The sequence below is a fragment of the Garra rufa genome, chromosome 9, assembly GCF_049309525.1.
Source record: "Garra rufa chromosome 9, GarRuf1.0, whole genome shotgun sequence".
In the NCBI taxonomy this organism is placed as follows: Eukaryota; Metazoa; Chordata; class Actinopteri; order Cypriniformes; family Cyprinidae; genus Garra; species Garra rufa.
This window is the reverse complement of record NC_133369.1, coordinates 26,681,676-26,702,272: the sequence shown is the minus strand read 5'-3', so window position 1 is coordinate 26,702,272 and position 20,597 is coordinate 26,681,676. Positions and strand designations below refer to the sequence as shown.

General features: G+C 35.8%; 1 protein-coding gene across 1 annotated transcript; it reads left to right on the top strand.

Annotated features, from left to right (window-relative positions):
* Window positions 1-330: 330 nt before the first annotated feature.
* Window positions 331-18,355, top strand: cacng7b (calcium channel, voltage-dependent, gamma subunit 7b). Its single transcript, XM_073847346.1, has 6 exons — window positions 331-522; window positions 6,743-6,938; window positions 9,272-9,358; window positions 9,444-9,584; window positions 14,975-15,120; window positions 17,276-18,355. The coding sequence occupies exons 2-6, from the start codon at window positions 6,743-6,745 to the stop codon at window positions 17,744-17,746; spliced, it is 1,041 nt and encodes a 346-aa protein (XP_073703447.1). The 5' UTR covers window positions 331-522; the 3' UTR covers window positions 17,747-18,355.
* Window positions 18,356-20,597: the final 2,242 nt, after the last annotated feature.

Genomic DNA, 20,597 nt, shown 5'->3' with positions numbered 1-20,597 from the left:
AAGTAATTTAAAGCAGTTTAACTTAATGCTGCAACAAAACAAAATGTGAAAAGGGGGTATGAATACTTTTGCAAGGCACTGTATATCCAGTATCAAACTGATATTTGGTAGCCATAAATGTTTTTGTTTTTTTTAAATCAACCGTATTTTTCCTGTCAGAGGCAGACACCAGACATAGGCTTCATACCATCTTTCCATCCATCCATCCAAAATACAAAAGTGCGTTTTCCATTGCGCATTACCAATCCAAGCCCTACTACACATTAATACGCACAATGTCTGCGTTGCTCTCTTTCGTTTTGCTGGGATAAAAAGAGGCACGGTAAGCGTGAAGATGTGAGGGAGGAGAAAATAACGGGGTATCAGTGGGAAATACGCACGTAAGAGAGAGAAAGAACGAGGGAGGGAGAGACGAGAGAGGGAGAGAGAGACAGAGCGCGGATATTTTGCCAGGCACCCCTGGTGTGAGGCTTGTGCCTGCGCGCTCGCTGCATACTTGTCAGCTCCACGCGGACGGGCAGGGTGAGTACACGCTTCTTCAGTCTGTTTCCATTGTTCTTTACTGTTCTCAACTAATGCGTGACTGAGTCAAAACACATTTTAACTTTTGTCAGGTGTTATAGACACAAGTTAAAGAAAACGAACGGATATGCGTTTATGGCTGTACGTTACAGACGCGTTTCAATCCCAGCAGGTCTGTCAGCGAGTCGCATGTTGTGTTGATACGTGAGAGGAAGATTTGTCGTGTGAGAGAGTTGTTTGTGGACCGTTGTGAATTGTAAAGCTCCAGGGTCATTTAGGAGACTGGCATGCGGTGATTCGTACTAACATTTGCAGCTGTTGAGCATTTTTTTGTGTTCAGAAGTGAGTGAATGTTAGCTGAGGTAGTTGAGACTGTAACTGGCTCAGTCAAGTGCCCCGGGAGGCGCGCACTGGCATGTAGGTGGGAACTCCATCATTACTGGGCCAAGGTCTTTCCATACATTAGCCTACATCTGGCTTGGCACTCTTTCTCTTCTCTCTGTCCCCGTTGCTCACTGTACTGTATGGCTTTTGTTCACTACTTGCTGTAATACATTTAGATATCTGCGAAATATGTAGTGTCCCTTTAAACAAAAATATGCAAATATATTTAAAGAGACAGTTAGCCCAAAAATGAATATTCTGTCATTCACTCACCCTCATGTCATTCCAAATCTGCTTCTGTGGAACATGAAAGATCTTTTTGAAGCACATTTGTCCATGAAGTGTTAGTAGGATCCAAAAGCACGTATTTTTAACTATTAACTGTTCCTTTAATATTTTGTATCAAGTGCACTTATTGTGAGCCACACTGACATCATACTGTGTCTGATTAGTACACACTTTAAAGAGATGGTTCACCCAAAAATGAATACTATGGAAGTCATTGGCGTCCTGCAACTGTTTGGTCAACAACATTCTTCAAAATATATTCTTTTGTGTTCAACAGAGAGAGAAAAAAAGCAATTAATACTGGTTTGGAAAAGCATGAAGGTGAGTAAATAATGACAAACTGTTAATTTTTTGGATGAAGAACACTTTTAAACATAAAGGTTCCAAAAGGGTATTTTTGCAGTGATTCCATAGAAGAACCACTTTTGGTTCCTCAAAGAACCTTTCAATGAACAGTTCTTAGAAGAACCATTTTGAAGAACATTTTAAAATAATGAAGAACCTTTTTCGATTATAAAGAACCTTTTCTGCATTTGAAAAGTTCCATGGATGTTCAAGGTTCTTCATAAAACCATCAATGCCAATAAAGAACCTTTATTTTTAAGAGTGTATCGCTTTAAATACACATGTTGTGTGGCACCAAGCTCAAGAGAGTTTGAAGCATAGGACAAAACCTCAAGTTGTGCCAGTGCACAAAGATTTCCTTTAGTAAGCGTTAAGATCAGACCAAATCTGATGTGCAGACCCTACAAAAAGGCAAAAATATGAAATGAAATCTGAGGCAGAACGTGCAAGTTTGAGGTCGAACTTGGGCGGACCGATTTTGTCAAGGAGAAGTAACCTCTCTTCTACATAAGCACACGCAGCCTTGAGGAGGCAGAAGAGCTTTGGGCTAAAGACTTCAGTGAAAAAATTCGCTCAGTGAAAACGGTCAAGCTGGAGTTTGACATTGTTGGTCTCTGCCTCTGTTGTGTTTGCTTCAGAGCACTCAGCACCAGCACTTTTCCTCCACAGCGTTCACGCTGTGCCTTTTTCCACTGCATTGCAAAATCTGTCCATCATTTGCTGAGGTTCATCTTCAGTTGACTGCTGGTGTTAAGGCTTGTGTCATTCTTTGCGGCAGGACGAATGGCAAAAGGTCGATCTCTCTGATATTCACACAGAGGGCACAAAAGTCTCGTCTAGACACCTGAGATTCATTTTGGAAGCCAAGAGTCTCAGTCTCTTTTCTTACTCTTTCTTTTTCTCCCTCTCTTGTTGCTCAGGGTGCTGCTCTGAATCACCAGCTTAGAGAGACACACAGGAAATGACAGCATGAAAAAGCACACACGTTCTCTCACACACACTCTATACAGGCTCTTCAAAAATATCCATCATAAAAGTCGCCATAGCAGCAGCAGCTGAGTGACTGCGGAGACAGGAAACTGATTCTTTCAACCTCACGCGTGTAACCGAATGACAGCATTCATTTCATTAATCGCGTGTCAAATCATAATCTTTAAATATGTCGAGAGCGAATGACAGGATGAAAGCGCTCCTGTATTGGCTCGGCACAGATGCAGAGACAGTGGCAGAGAGCAATACGCACATTTCGCTTTGAAAAGACCTTTCAAGTTGTCGTCAGCGCTGTCATCCATTCAGAGCCGAGACAAAAAGCATCCCTCATTAATTAAGAATCGATCAGAGCTTTGCCCTGGGAGAATCAGAGAGGTGCACGGGGTCAGAAAGAGGATGTAATCTTAGTTTTACAACACGTTTCACATAGAGAACAGTTCATAGTGTACACTCTGACATTTACATACTGCCATTTTTAGTTAGTTGCCCCATATATGGCCTCTCCTTATTCCTGTGTCTTTTCTTGCCCTGACTCTGTTCTTTTACAGTCTTTACCGTTCTTTCTCAGTTTTAAAGATGTGTTGTTATTGTTAACTAAAATTATAAAAACTAAAAGGTCATACTGTAAAAGCAACCTAAGTTGGGTTAAATATGGACAAACCCAGCAGTTGGGTTAAACGTTTGGCCAACCTGCTGGGTAGTTTTATTTAACTCAGCTATTGTTTAAAAGGTACTGTATGTCTGGTTTAAAATGAACCGAAAAACTCAAAAAAGCAGACACTTAATTACTAGAGGCATCAGTAATAATCAAAAAGTGAACATTTATTTATTTTAAGCAATTTAATAAATGTATATTATTTAATTATTATTTATTAAACTTGTAAATAAATGTAAATTTATTAAACATATTAATAAATGTTAATTTCCAAACAATTTGGGTTCATTTAAAGCAAGAAATGTAGTATTTTTTAAACGAAGTTTAAAGTTTGTAAAAAAAAAAATTTGTCCATATTTAACCCAACTTGGATTGTTTTTAACATAGCACTTTTTACAATGCAAAAATATATTATATTAATTATAAACTTCATTATATATATATATATATATGTGTGTGTGTGTGTGTGTGTGTGTGTGTGTGTGTGTGTGTGTGTGTGTGTACCTGGTATTCATCACGTTGTGGGGACCAAGTGTCCCCACAAGGATAGGAATACCAGTAGATTTTGTCCTTGTGGGGACATTTCTCAGGTCCCCATGAGGAAACAGGCTTATAAATCATGTACAATGAGTTTTTTTGAGGAAGTAAAAGTGTGCACAATCTCCTGTGAGGGCTAGGTTTAGGTGTAAGGTAGGTGTAGGGTGATAGAAAGTACAGTTTGTACAGTATAAAAACCATTACGCCTATGGAATGTCCCCATAAAACATGTAAACCCAACATGTGTGTGTGTGTGTGTGTGTGTGTGTGTGTGTGTGTGTATAGATATAAAATTTGATTGAAAATGTACCTTAAAAACTTAAAAAAAAAAATGTTTTTTATTTCGAATAAATGCTATTCTTTTTAACTTTCAATTGATTAAGGAATCCTAAAAAAATCTCAACCTGTAAAAAAAAACACTGATAATAATAAAAATGTTTCTTTAGCAGCACATATATATATATATATATATATGTGCTGCTAAAGAAACAATATTAGTATGATTTCTGTAGGACCGTGTGACTGAAATAATGACGCTGAAAAATCAGCTTTACCATCAAAGTAATGAATTACATTTTAAATAAAAATAGAATATATTTTAAATTTAAGCCACTTACTAAAGCACTAACATTACTGAACTAAAATTATCAATTAATTAAAGCTAAATAGAAACATTATAAAACTAATAAAAACAGCAATAGTACAAAAAAAGTTTTGCTGGGCAACGATTAATCGCCTCCAATATAAACGCATTTGTGTACATAATATATGTGTGTGAAATGTGTATATTTATTATATATATATATGTGTGTGTGTGTGTGTGTGTGTGTGTGTGTGTGTGTGTGTGACCCTGGACCACAATACCAGTCTTAAGTCGCTGGGGTATATTTGTAGCAATAGCCAAAAATACATGGTATGGGTCAAAATTATTGTTTTTTCTTTTTTGCCAAAAATCATTAGGAAATTAAGTAAAGATCATGTTTCATTAAGACTTTTTGTAAAATTCCTATTGTAAATATATCAAAATGTAATTTTTGATTAGTAATATGCATTGTTAAGAGCTTAATTTGGACAACTTTAAAGGTGATTTTCTCAATATTTTGATTTTTTTGCATCCTCAGATTCCAGATTTTCAAATAGACGTATCTCGGCCAAATATTGTCCTATCCTAACAAACCATACATCAATAGAAAGCTTATTTATTGATTTATTTATATACATCTCAGTTTTGTAAAATTGTAAAATTTTACCTTATGACTGGTTTTGCTGTCCAGGGTCACATATATATATATATATATATATATATATATATATATATATATAAATACACACATACACATATAGTATATATTTAAAAATATTTACATGTATTCACATGTATATATTTATATTTATATAGTGCTGGGCAACAATTAATTCCGATTAATCGCCTTCAAAATAAAAGTTCTTGTGTACTAATATATGTGTGTACTTTGTATATTTATAATGTATATAGAAATACATACAAATGCATGTATATATATATATTTTTAAAATGTTATGTTTATATATTAAATATATTTATATACAGTATAAAATATATGAATATAAATATATACATGTACATTGAAATATTTTCAAAATATATACTGTATTTTTAATATACTGCATGTATTATATAAACACTTTTTTATTTTAGATGTGATTAATCACGATTAATCATTGCCCAGCACTAATAAATATATTTAATATGTAAACATAACATTTTATTAAATATATACATGCATGTGTGGGTATTTATGTATAGATAATAAATATACACAGTGCAAACACATATTATGTAAACAAACAAAAAAAATATTGGATGCGATTAATCACGATTAATCATTTGAAAACACAAAAAATTACTAAAACTGTAGAAGCTAGTTCAAAATATGAATAAATACTCAAGTATTTATAATACTAAAACAACACCATTTTACAGCATTTAAGGAACATTTAATTCAAAAATAGTCACTTATTCGCCCTCATTTAAAACCTGTGTGACCTTAGTTTTTCTGTAAAGCACTAAATGATTTTTTCTTGTTAATGGAGCTTTCAGATTTTAAAAAGGATGCAAAAGCATCATAAACATGGTCTCATGATCTATATTTGACGTCATAATTATCAAAATCATTCAACTTGTGATCGTTTCCTAATGACAGTCATCAGTTTCACAAAACCACTCTGAATGATTTGACTCGTCTGATTCTTGAGTTCAACTCACTTGATGCAATTATTCGCTCGCTAACGGCTCACCGGAGGGGAAGATTATCATTAAAAAATGACTTAAATTTCTGTCTGTACTTCACAAATTCTGTCAGATGGCTGCAGAACACTTACAATAGTCATATTTATCACTATTATGATGTTTTTATGGTGCCTCAGTCCATTTAAGTATATCAAAGGATGATCAGTACAGTCCTTTAAAATGTCTTTTGTGTTCAGTAGAAAAATGAAAGTCATTAAGGCTCGGAAAGACATGTTAGTGAGTTATTAATAAAAAATAGCAGCCTTTATCAGATTCTGTTCTCCCACAGTGCATCACATTGCACAATGCCAATGTGAATTAGCGAGCTGGACCGGTGTGCGTTTACTCATCTGTGTGTGTGCACTGTTTCTTTCTCCGTACGGATGAGGTCTGTGTCTCACAGTAAAGCTATGACTCATGACTCTGTAGGCGCTTGTGTGTGATGTGTGTGTTGTGCCATCTGAATCACTGCCAATAGTTTCACGTTCTGCTTCAGTGAATGCCACCCGTTAAGCCAGGTGAACTTTGACCTTTGGTGTGATTGGCTGATTAAAGCCACAGTGGGACAGGAACTGTCTCTCGTGATCTTTTACTCTCCTCCTATCTGATTTGTCTTGGCATTTTTACTGCGTAACTGAACAATATCACTGACTGTGTAGAAGTGCCTTGATTTTATGGTGCTGCAAATGTTTTTGCTGTGATTTGGAGCTCGGGTGCTGACGTTTGCCGCATGTATGTGTGTGTATGTGCAGATGAGCTCTTGCAGCAGCAGGGCTCTGACTCTGCTCTCCACAGTGTTTGGGGCGTGCGGACTGCTGTTGGTGGGGGTTGCCGTGGCGACGGATTATTGGCTGCTGATGGAGGAGGGAATCGTACTGCAGCAGAACCAAACTGTCGATGTTAAGATGGCATTACATTCGGGCCTCTGGAGAGTGTGTTTCATTGCAGGTGCGGACACACACACACACATTATACACTAAGGTCCTAGTACTTTATGATACAACTTTCAGATGGCAAGGATCCCCGAATATGGTGATCTGCCTTTACAATGTTTATGTATTTATTTATTCATTTAATATATCTATATATTTTATATGTTGTTCTGTACATGGCTGTTCAAAGATTTTCTTTTTTAGAAGAAATTAATAACTTTATTCAGTAAAAATACATCAAAATTAAGAGTAAGGGCATTTATACTGTTAAACAAAGATTTTATTTGAAATGAATGCTATTCTTTTGAACTTTTAGTTCAATAGGGAATCACATACTGTAAAAGTTTTCAACACTGATAATAATACGAATGTTTTCTTAGCAGCATATCAGAATATTAGTATGATTTCTGAAGGATCATTTGACACCAAACACTGGAGTAATGATGCTGAAAATTCGGCTTTACCATCAAAGTAATGAATTAAATTGAAAATGAAAATAGAATATATTTTAAATTGTAATATTATTTCACAATTTTACTGTTTTAATGTATTTTTGATGAGCATAAGAGACTTCAATATCAATATCAATCAAATAATGTCAATAGAATAAAATAATCATAATTATTTCCATGATTTCTGAACCAACTTTTAAAAAAATGACAAAACTAATAACTAACAAAAAAACAAATAATATAATATAATATAATATAATTAGGGTTAACGATTTAACCCTGGAATTACGATTATTTTGTTATTTGTTTCATACTATTAAAATTATGTCAATAAAATAAAATAATCATAATTATTTCCATGATTTCTGAACCAGCTTTTAAACAAAAATGACAAAACTAATAACTAACAAAAAATAAATAATATAATAATAAAGTGACAAATAAAACTGATAATAATATAAAATGATATAATATATGTGTATATATGTGTTTATATATTTCAAAAACATTATATAAGTTTTACTCATCCCACATTTTTCAGTGGCAGTGTAAATATTTAAAATATATTTTATGTTTTCATGTATACAGAGACCCATTCATAATTTGTGGGAAAGTAATATAAAAAAGACATGGTGTTGAGCAAAATTAAATAATTTGTAATTTACTGATGTCAAAGAAAATGATTATATAGTGTTATTATATTAATTATAATATGTTTTATTTTCTTTGTTTTAGGGTAAAAGTGCATCTACCTACTTAGAATTATTATTAATATTTTATTGTTAGTTATTTAAGCTTCTAGCGTTAGTTCTGGCAGGTCACGTAAGTCAAGCTCGCATCAGCTGACTCTCAGCTGATCACATAGGAACTATAGGAACGCTACTCCTATCACGGCATTTATATATAAGCTGCATTTAGTATTATTCAGTAGCTTTTTCGCTTGCTTAGGAGCAAACACCCTACTCCGTCCCCAACTCCTCCTTTTGCGACAGTCAGGACCTGGCTTACTGATTCCACTTTGAATCAGTCTCCTTTTATCTCAAACTATGTGTTACACTTAAAATATCATTAAGTACATTGATGATATCTGCTTGTTCTGTTCTGTTTACCCTGGGGGGTTATTATTGCTGCATGAAAGGGCAGGGAGTTGTGCCAGAACAGAACTACCCCAGCAAATCAAAATGTATGCTAAATATCTATCATCTTGACGATAGTGGTCCTGACAGAATTAAAATTATGTCAATTTCAATGATTTCTAAACCATCTTTTAAACAAAAATGACAAATAAAACTAAGTAATATTACATTAGTTATATTATATAATCTTGAATGTGTATTTATATATTTAAAAATATATATATATATATAATTTTTACCCACCCCAAACTTTTGAAGAGTAGTGTAAATATTTAAAATATATTGTATGTTTTTAAAATTATATCAGTTTACTGATGTCAAAAAAAAGATTAAGGTATTATTGTATTAATTATAAAAATATTTTTTGTCACTTTGTATTAGGGTAAAAATGCATACACCTACTTGTTACCGAATTATTATTATTATTATTTTGTTGTTTGTTTCATACTATTAAAAACAATCAACGGAATAAAATAATCATGAGTTTTCCATGAATTCTGAACTTTGTATTAGGGTAAAAATGCATATACTTGCTCAGAATTATTATTATTATTATTTTGTTGTTTGTTTCATACTATTAAAATACAATCAATGGAATAAAACAATCATGACTATTTCCATGATTTCTGAAATATCTTTTAAACAAAAATGACAAATATGACTTATAGTAATAATAATATAAAATCTGTGTTTATTTAGTTTCTGTATTTTCTATAGATATACAAACAACTTTGCTTATATACTCTGTCTCACTATTGTAGGTACAGAGAAAGGCAGATGTGTGGCTTCTGAGTATTTCACAGAGCCAGAGATTGAAATCACCACCGAAAACACTGCGAATATCCTCAGTGAGTGAACGTGACTTCATATCAAAGTAACACATTCACATTTACACACACAGCTCTCATACACATGTATTCACTGTTCTCGCAGAGATGGTGCGGACAGCTACGCCCTTCCCTATGGTCTCCCTGCTCTTCGTTTTCACGGCCTTCATCATCAGTAACGTGGGCCACATCCGTCCGCAGCGCACCATCCTGGCCTTCGTTTCTGGAATCTTCTTCATCCTCTCAGGTAATGAGAAACCTTTCATACATCAGGTGCTGTGAATCCATATTTCATTTTTCCTTTATGAGTTCTAAATCAAAATTTCTATTCATATTAAATATATTAAATAACACTTTTAGGATAGATGTTGTGCCAATTATAATTGTGTCATCACAAATGGGCCTGGAGGAACATTCTTTTGAATTAAGTCTCTTTCTAAAATACTCTTACAGTTAAAAATAGTTCAAAACATATTTAATGCAGATCTTTTTTATAGTGTGTGAGGATTTTGTGTTCCATACTCACCAGAATGCAGCAGTACCATCTGTATTACATTAATGATGTCTCCTCCAATCATAAACCTGTGTCTAAGCATGAAATCGCTCCATCTGTTTATTATTTAGCAGTTTTTTGGAACCAGTGGATGCAATGCTGTTTTATTATTCTGTAAAATAAAACATCTATCATATGAGTAACACATCTTAACCTTCTGTCACATGACACAAATATATTTTTCTCATATTATGTTCTTGCTTTAATGCAGAGCAAAAACACAGTCATTTGTTCATGCAGGCACAACTGCCTGATGTGTCCCATATTATGTATATGTGAAGATTAAACTCAACAGTCAGTGGTGCCAGGTTTATTTCCCAGTAGATGCCTCAAATATCTGAGCATGCAATTCAGTGCTGCACCAGCAGAGGTCAGCAAGTTTATAAAATATAAAACATGCTTGGTTAGACAATCAGACAGAGACCCTATAGATATTGCAGCTCAAAATTACATTTAATGATTTATTCAACTTAAACATCCATAAAATTATATTCTGTATGTAATAATATGCTGTGTAATTGTACTGCAAGAGTAGGATGTCTTATGTCTTACCTTTTTTTCTAAACATTTACATATGGAGTTCAAATGTCCACAGTGAAAACCTAGGATTTAGGTACAGTGTTGTTTTTGACAACCATCTTAGATTTAGTCTTAGTCTTAGTCTTAGTCTTTTGGACTAAAATGCTTATTAGTTTTAGTCCAATTTTAGTCACTTCTATTTGTGATAGTTTTAGTCCAATTTTAGTCTAGTTTTAGTCAAAAAAAGGGGTAAAAGTAGTCTTTTAAAGGAACACTTCACTTTTTTGGAAATAGGCTCATTCTCCAACTCCCCCCCGAGTTAATAAGTTGAGTTTTACCGTTTTGAAATCCATTCAGCCGTTCTCCTGTTCTAGCGATATCACTTTTAGCATAGCTTAGCATAGATCATTGAATCCTATTAGACCAATAGCATCACGTTCAAAAATGACCAAAAATGAGTTTTCTGATAATACTCCGCCTGCTTCGGCCATATTACGGCAGCAAACTTCCTTGACTATTACGCCGGAATGGAAGTGTAGTTCCTAATCTTATCAGCCTAGAAACTCGCAGCTTTGCATTTCCACTGGTCTTAGCACACGATATAACTGCAGAAGAGTCAAGTTTTAAATAGGACAAATATGGAAACTCATTGATCATTTTTGAACGCGATGCTATTGGTCTAATAGGATTCAATGATCTATGCTAAGCTATGCTAAAAGTGATATCGCCAGAACAGGAGAACGGCTGAATGGATTTCAAAACGGTAAAAATCAACTTATTAACTCGGGGGGAGTTGGAGAATGAGCCTATTTCCAAAAAAAGTGGAGTGTTCCTTTAACAAATTAATGTAGGTCAGTAAGTATTTTGCTGTTGGGTAGTGTCACTTATAAGTTGTGAAAATAGCAGATCTATAGTTCAACACAATGTGAGCTTCCGGATCGACTATTTTCACCAATAATTACAATAATGAAGGAATGGTTTTAGACATAAAGACATATTTGAAATACATAGGTCCTCCGTTTGCAACCACCCATCATGGTTAATCGTCTGTCTGTCTGAGTGCCAACAATGTGACATGTTGAGCACGTTGTGCGCTGTTGTGCGCTGCATACCAGGTGGTGGGCGTAACCAAACATGGATAGAATGCTAAAACGGCTTGCCATACTAGTATGGCAAAGAGTATTTAATGCTTATTCGGCTTGCCATAGCGGCAGATACTTTTTTAGGTTGTAATTGGCATGCACAATAAGCAGAAACGTCATGCATTTTAAACGTCTGACGGACCACCCACTAACATTTTAGTCTATTCTCTTCTCGTCAACGAAAACTCACACACGTCTCGTCATGTTTTAGTCATCAACGAGCCATTTTTACCTCGTCATCGTCTCGTTATCGTCATGGAAAAAAGTGGCGTCAACGAAATGATTTTGTCATCGTCATCGTTGACGAAAACAACACTGTTTAGGTATATTTTAGGTATATTTTAAAATATTTAATATTTACAACATTTGTTCATTTCTAGGTCCCTAAATCGAACAAAACAAAAAAAACTACACTGCACTGTAAAAAACATTTAAAAAGTATGTGTTCGTGCTGTCTTAAAATGTTAAGTTTACTCAACTCAAATATCTAAGTTGTCTTGTAGTACAACTTAACATTTCACATTGATTAAACTTAAAATTTGAAGGCAGCATGAACACTTACTTTTTTAAGGTGTAAACATGCATGAAATACAACTTTAAAGGGACAGTTCACCCAAAAATGAAAATTCTGTCATTAATTACTCATCCTCATGTTGTTCCAAACCTGTAAGACCTTTGTTCATCTTCAGAACAAATTGAGATATTTTTTATGAAAACCAAGAGCTTTCTGACCCTGCATAGACAGCAAAGCATATTCTCGAAAAAGTATTCTTGTAGCTTCATAAAATTACGGTTGAACCACTGATGTCACATGGACTATTTTAACAATGTCCTTACTAGCTTTCTGGGCCTTGAATTTGTCAGTTGCGTTAATGTCAGGGCTCGGATGTCATAAAAATATCTTAATTTGTGTTCTGAAGATGAATGAAGTTACAGTTACAGGTTTGGAACGCCATAAGCATGAGTAATTAATGACATACTTTTTATTTTTGGGTGAACTATCCCTTTAATAACAGTCTGCAGTCAGGGTCTAACCCTAACCTGAATGTAGAACTTATTTGTATGCAGATGCCACTGTTGTTTACTGCATCGCTGCCTCAACCTTGCACACGGCCAGAAAAGACCTTCAACTTTATCGAAAACACCTCTCTCCTCCTGCAGCACAAACTTCCTGACAGACCGCCCTTGAAAAACACCTTTTTCCTTGTCCTTTTCTCTCTGTGTTCTATATCAGCCTGCTGCTGAATATGTAATGGGCATTTCAGACTGCTCGGGGCTGATAAAAGTGCTTCAGTTGAAAGAAGCCATTAAAAAGTAAAGATCAAGTGTGCTGATAGTGCCGTTAGATGGAGAGGCTGTGAAATGTAGCTGATGTTTGCAGGAATGTTGTGTTTTTGTTTTGTGTATATGGGTGAGAGAGTGGGTCATTCGGCTGTTGCGATAAATATTACAGGCATTTCTCAGTTTGTGCACGTTGTGTGAGCTTTTCTCACCCTGTTCCACTTACAGTCCAAACCTGCACACATTCTCACATTCCTCTCATCCACATGAACTGCTTGCCTCTGCTTGTTAAAGGAATAGTTCACCTAAATATGGAAGCCTGTTTCCCCCACTGAATAAAAACAAAAAAAGGTTACTGACTTTTTATCTCAAAATTCAGACTTTTTTTCTTAGAATTGTGAGATATAGACTCACAGTTGCAAGTCATAAAGTCAGAATTGCGTGATATAATGGGGGTTATAAAGTCAGAACTGTGAGACATAAATTAGCAATTTTGAGATATATACTCACAATTCTGACTATTTTTCTCAAAATTGTGTGATGTAAACTTACAGTTGCAAGTTATAAAATCAGAATTGTGAGATACACACAACTCTGACTTTTTTCTCAGTTTTGCATGATATATACTTGCAATTGCGAGTTATAAATTCAGAACTGCAAGATAAACTCACAATTCTGACTTTTTTCCCATAGAATTGTGAGATATAAACTTGCAATTGCGAGTTATGAAGTCAGAACTGCAAGATAAACTCACAATTCTGACTTTTTTTCTTGCAAATGTGAGTTTATATCTCACAATTCTGACCAGCGTGACTGACTTTTTTTCTCAGAATTGTGAGATATAAACTTGGAGTTTTCAAGTTATAAAGTCCAATTTTCAGTGGGAAAAAGACTTTTATGTCCTCAGAATTGCGAGTTTTTATCTCAGTATCTCAATATCACAATTCTGACTAAATAACTTTAAAAAAATCAGAATTGTGAGTTTGTCTGCAATTTTGACTTTATAACGTGCAATTGCAAGTTTATACATCTCAAAATACTGAGAAAAAAAAGTAAGAATTGCAAATTCTGACTTTTATATCTGACTTTTCTGACTTTTATTATTCTGACTTTATATCTCGCAATTTTGACTATAACTTATAATTGCAAGTTTATATCGCAATACTGAGAAAACAGTAAGAATTGTGAGTTTATATCTCAGAATTTTAAGGAAAAAGTCAGAATTGTCAGTATCTCAGTTTATGTCTCGCAGTTTTGACTTTATAACTTGCAATTGTGAGTTTATATCACGCAATTCTTAGAAAAAGTCTGAATTGTGAGTTTATATCCCGGAATTGCACGTTTGTCTCACAATTTTGACTTTATAAATCACAATTGTGAGTTTATATCTCACAAAAAGAAGAAAAGAATTGCAAGAAGTAAACTCGCAATTGCGAGAAAACAATGCAGGGATTTATTTATTACAAACTCTCATTCTGACGGCACCCATTTACTGCAAAGGATCCAATGGTGAGAAAGTGATTTTAATGCTAATTTCTCCTAAATCGATAAAAAAAATTAACTCTTCTATATCTTGGATGGGCTGAGGGTGAGTTATTTTAAAGCAAATTTAAGATTTTGGCTGAACTGTTGGCTAAAACAACTGGTGTATAGTCTTCTAGGCTCACAGAGTCCTGGACACCAATATTTTAACGATATATCAGATGAATCACAACGAAGTCTGACCATCAAAGATTCTGGATTTTGCTTTTGGCATCTAAAAGAGCGTTTGGACCTGGAAACGGTCACACGTGACGTCAAACTTAACAAGCAGATTTATCCCGTCTGTCCTCCGTGCTGCTCTCCAGCCTGCTGTGACTGCAGTGAGGAGAGTTTGGGGCTGTGATTTATTTAGATGAATGCGATGTCCTCTCATCAGTGGCCGGGCAGAGCCCTGGAGTGTGTCTGTTGAGTTGGCCGAGGGTGAGCAGTAAATCCTCAGCTGATGTCCTCATCACAGTGCAGTTATTTAACTGTATTGTTTAGTTCTAGTTTTCATACAGCCGCATATAATATTTGTTACTCAGCAGGTGGCAGCCGGGATCTCGGTGTTCTGTTGATTTTTCCTCACGTATTTGTTCTCTTTCTCTCTCTTTGTCTCAGGGTTGAGTCTGGTAGTGGGGTTGGTGCTGTATATCTCCAGTATCAATGATGAAGTAATGAACAGGCCGCGGGAGCCAGAGCAGTTCTTCAACTACCGCTACGGCTGGTCCTTTGCATTCGCTGCCAGCTCCTTCCTGCTCAAAGAGGTCAGATGGTGAAATTTCACTCCAGAATATCGCTCATCTGCCTTTTCTGTATGTCATTTATTGCTTAAAGTAAAGTCAAGCCTTGAATAGCCAAGATGTGGTCATGTTTCTTATGAAAGCTTCAATGACTTGAACGTATCCATGCTTCTAGGCCCGAGGGGCTGGACAAACGATGGTACTGTAATTATGTCACTTAATGCTGCTGAAGCAGATGCTTTTAACATGACCTTGCCCTGACATACACTTCAGTCGAAGGCAGGAGCTTGGAGTGTGCTTTTTATGTATTATGAATGTGGATCTTCAGATGCGCTCCATTTTAGTTGCTACTTAGGGTCTTAAGAGCACTTAATCATGTTGTTTCATTGACTGCAATAGGAAAACGTTAAGTAACCTGAGCTCAAGGAGGTCAATGTATTTCTGTTTCTACAGAAAAGATTGGGTTTTCAGATATTTCTGATTAAAATATGGATGTTTTGAGGTGGTTATGAAAGTCAGAAGCAGACAAAGTGGATGATGGAGCAGTCAGAGCTACAGATCACATGCCGCCTGTCAGCCGTTTCTTGCATGTGCCCATAAAGTGAGGATTAAGCAAAATGAAGTTCAAGCTCTAACGCTTCTTTCTGCTTGATTCAGCAGGAACCTTTTACTATTATGGTCGCCAAAGGAAACATTAGTTTGTCAGGGTGTGTGAGGGAAAGAATATTAGAGCAAGCGCAAAGAGGAATTGCTATCAAATCACCTCGTAGATTCATCTCAAGTTTTTCTTCGTTTAATAAAGAGTCTAGTTTAACTACATAACAGTATTTCCTATTCATGCTGCTATTTCCAGCCACACGAATGCTTTATTGATTTGCCACAAATACCCAAAGTAAATAAATAAATACATATATAAGTAAATAAATCTGCCATTTCTTTTGTGCATATTGTCAAATTATACATACAGTCAAAAGTTTACATACACCTTGCAGAATCCAAAATAAGAGGGATCATACAAAATGCAAATGTTATTTTTTATTTAGTACTGACCTGAGTAAGATATTTCACATAAAGACATTTGCATTTAGTTCACAAGAGAAACTAATAGTTGAATTTATAAAAATAACCCTGTTCAAGTTGACACACTTGATTCTTAATACTGTGTTGTTACCTGAATGATCCACACTTTTTTTTTGTTTTTGTTTAGTGATAGTTGTTCATGAGTCCCTTGTTTGTCCTGAACAGTTCAGAAAAGTTCTTCAGGTTCCACAGATTCTTTGGTTTTTTAACATTTTTGTGTATTTGAACCTTTTCCAACAATGACTGTATGATTTTGAGAGCCAACTTTTCACTGTGAGGACAATTGAGGGACTCATATGCATCTATTACAAAAGGTTTAAATGCTCACTGATGCTTCAGAAGGAAAAACTATGCATTAAGAGCCAGGGAGTGAAAACTTTTGAATAGAATAAGGATGTGTGATTTTTTTCTTATTTTGCCTAAATATCATACTTTTTCATTTAGTGCTGCCCTTCGGAAGCTACAGAAGATACTTACATGTTTCCTAGAAGACAAAATAAGTTCAACCTACCCTGATATTCAAATTCAAAAAGTTTTCACCCCCCAGCTCTTAATGCATCGTTTTTTCTTCTGGAGCATTAGTGAGTGTTTAAACCTTCTGTAATAGTTGCATATGAGTCCCTCAGTTGTCCTCAGTGTGAAAAGGTGGATCTCAAAATCATAGTCATTGTTGGAAAGGGTTCAAATACACAAAAATGCTGAAAAAAAACTGTTCAGGACAAACAAGGGACTCATGAACAACTATCACTAAGCAAAAAAAACAGCTGTGGATCATTCAGGTAACAACACACTATTAGAAATCAAGTTTATGTAAACTTTTAAACAGTCATTTTTATAAATTCAACTATTATTTTCTCTTGTGGAGTATATGTAAACAGCTTTTATGTGAAATATCTTATGCAGGTCAGTACTAAATAAAACATAACATGCATTTTGTCTGCTTCTTCTTATTTTGGTCAAATAATTAACATTTTGCAGATTCTGCAAGATGTATATAAACTTTTGACTTCAACTGTATATCACACACCCCTAGTCCAATATACTGGATGTTTGGAATCCCTTCTTTCTCTCTGTTAAACTCTTTCTCTCATTCTCTCAGGGTGCTGGTGTGATGTCAGTGTATCTCTTTATGAAGCGTTATGCAGAAGAGGAGATGTATCGGCCTCACCCGGCTCTCTATCGCCCCCGCCTTTCTGAGGGCAGTGACTACAGCGGTCAGTACCTGCATCCAGAAACCTGGCCTCCCCCCCAGCGTGCTCGAAGCGCCTCCGAGATCTCCAGCGACATCTCCATCCAGCTCACGCAGAACCCACATCCCCCGCCGAAGATCAGCAAACAGCCGAGCACATCATCTCCAGGAATCACCGCTGCTTCCAGCCCCACCTCTGGAGCTGGATACCAGCTGCCATCACCAGGTTCTGCAGCTCCATTCCCCCACAACCATCCCCTCCACCCCGGGGCGCACGGGGCAGCTGCAGCATCCCAGACCCTGCCTCTGTCTGCGGCGCCCGCTGCAGTGCCGCCCCCACACTATCACACACATATGCGCATGAGCGCCTCACCATGCTAAACACAGACAGACGAGAAAGTTTATAGAGTGTTTGTTTTTACTGATATAATGCATAGACAATGAGAAACTTAAATATGATGTAAGGCAAGATATAGTTTTTTATATGAGAAAAGGAAGTTTAAAAAAAGTGTTTCTTACAAAAGGCCTCTTTTTAAGATTGAATGTTGTGAAATTGTAGCATATTAAACTGCAATGGATCGAACGAAGGTTCATGCAGAACACTTGACAATCGCACACAACAGAACTGACAATTCATGTACTTAGACATGCACATTAGAGCACATAAGAGAACTATTGCCTTCACTTCTATTGGTGATAGATAATATACTGTATATATAATATTGATCTTAAGTTATTTCTCATCATGGAATCTGTGAATTGTTAGTTGTAGTGTTAATATTATCATTAATAATAAAGTAGGAATTACTTGTTACTGAACAAATTTAAAATGCTAAACATTGCACTGTATGTATTTGGATTTTTTTTTCAAGGAGTGTGTAAATATTGTGTACTGTTGTGTTTTGGCTGTGATTTGGTTCACTGCCTTTCTGGAGAATGTTGACAAATTTAGTGAAAAAAAACTCAATTAAAATCATTTAAATGTTTTAATTTTGTAAGACTCTTTTTTTCAATGTATCTTATTATGTAGGTCTACAAAAAACAGCATATTTTAAATTGTCAGCGCCCTCTGGTGGTTAAGAGGCTGTATTGTAACTGCAGCTTTAGGTGCTGTCCATGGTGCTGAAATCGTTCAAGGTTGTTTGTCGAAGAATACCATGCGGCAAAAAAAGAAAAAAAAATCTATAAATATTTTGAACACAGTAAATGTTTTTTTTTTTTTTTTGTATATTTGTATTGTGAATGAGTATAACAAATCGCAGCTGCAAACAAATGTTGACCAGATTTAAACTCTTAACTATGACTTTCTAGGAACTATTCACACCAGTGATATTATAACGAAAGTATAATGTTCTAAGGCACGATTTTAACCATGAAAATGAAACAAAGGAACGGAATAATTGGAATCACTTTCAGAACGACTTCCCAGCTGAACGATAAAAACACTGGCAGCCAATCAGAATCCACCCTGATTTAAAGAGCTAGAAGTTTTAAAGCAGCAGACGACAAAACTGCAGCGTTACAGTTACATTGATCTCAAAGCTTAAGTTTATCCACCTTATTTTTCATGTAGGAGCGGACATGGCTGTTTGTTAATTTTATGGGTCTGGTTTCCTGTCTCATCTGGTCCAGCTATTTTTAGCTGGTTTTGCTGTTTGATATTGCAAATTGGTGTGTCTTACCATATTATTTTAATGTATTATAGTTATGAACACACTGGTTTGTGCAAACAGTTTTACCGTTTACTGCGCACTGATATTCTTCTAATTATTTCCCTATAGCGGCTAATGAACCAGAAGTCTCGGCCATAGGCTTTGTTTTCCTGTTGAAGAATAAGGTGGGTAATGCCTATGCCACTACCGAAGGAATTGACCCTTTGCAAACAGCTTGATTGACAGGCAATCCGACCAGTCAGAATGCAGAATCCGCCATTTTGTCTGACAAACAAATCAGACAGAAAAGGACCTAAACTTGACAAATTATGTGTATAGACTTCTTTCTGAGCTTGAAATAAAATACGTTCTAATGTTTATTCATGTTTTTTTGTGCTTTAAGTAAATAAGAAAAGGCTACTGGTTCATGTCGATTTATCTAATAAGGCAATATCTGTCACGATGCATTAAAAAGCCACAAAATGGTATTTATTGTTTGAATTTCTTAAAAAAATGACAACATATTAAGGCTGAGACCTTGTAAAAGTAACTAAGTAATGAATAAATAATGATCGTTTTCAAACAAGTTTCCTGAACACACCCCTTGTCTTTCATTGGCCGAACACACGCATAGCCCCGCCCCTAAACTGACAAGTTGGTTGAGCCAATGTTGCTGTGTTTGGCTGTTCGACAAAATATTTCATTCCGCCACAAAAACAAAGAGTTAGCATTTGCGGGAAATAAGGTACGATTTGCTTCCTCACAGTTGTCCCTCCACTCCACTGGAATAGTAAATGTATTCCAACATCAAAAAACACATACTGGAGGATTAAACGACAGAGCAATGTGAATGTGTGTATATTTACGTGTGTATTTTCTGCACTGGGATTGTTAAGTGCTTCTCTGCTCTGCGGTTCATCGTTCCATTGCCTCAGGGAAGCGTGCAGTCCAATTGATCAAAACTGTCTCTCTCTCTTTCTATTTCTATCTCTGCTTGTTTGTGTTTGAGTAGGATGTCATAACAGTCGCATTTCAGTAATTCCTTTCGGTAAGGTCTGTGCACCTATCCTACTAACATAGCATCTCAAACAGCAAATATAGTAGCTGTGTGTGTGTGTGTGTGTGTGTGTGTGTGTGTGTGTGTGTGTGTGTGTGTGTGTGTTAGTGTGTGCTTATATGAGGGGGTGGGGGAGTCTGCCCGTGTGTGTCAGTCAAGAGTTGGATATAGCTCTCTTTTCACCAACATTACTGCATGAAAGAGCTGTCACCCAGCATTAGCCATTCCCTGCTCCGTGCGTGTGAGTGAGAGAGAGGAAATGAATATGAATATCGGTCGAGAAAACCTTTGAAGGTCGTAGTTCACTACTACTGTGCAGATGTCTGAGTTTGGTCATTTGGCAGTCTGCATAATGAGGAGGATATCTTGGCTGCGCCATGCGCGTACACGAGCCCGGGTCAATGACAGGCCAAAAAAAAAAAACCTCACTTGGTCCAAAACTGGGACTAACCTTTTCACATGGTTACCCATCACGCTTTCCCGTTATACTCGACCTCAGATTATTTGATCCACGTCCAGGAGT

Excerpts from the sequence above, each read along its gene's own strand:
- cacng7b (XM_073847346.1), top strand. The coding sequence starts at position 6,743 with ATGAGCTCTTGCAGCAGCAGGGCTCTGACTCTGCTCTCCACAGTGTTT. Across the intron at positions 9,359-9,443 it reads AAACACTGCGAATATCCTCA|AGATGGTGCGGACAGCTACG; the intron begins GTGAGTGAACGT and ends CTGTTCTCGCAG. Across the intron at positions 15,121-17,275 it reads GCTCCTTCCTGCTCAAAGAG|GGTGCTGGTGTGATGTCAGT; the intron begins GTCAGATGGTGA and ends TCATTCTCTCAG.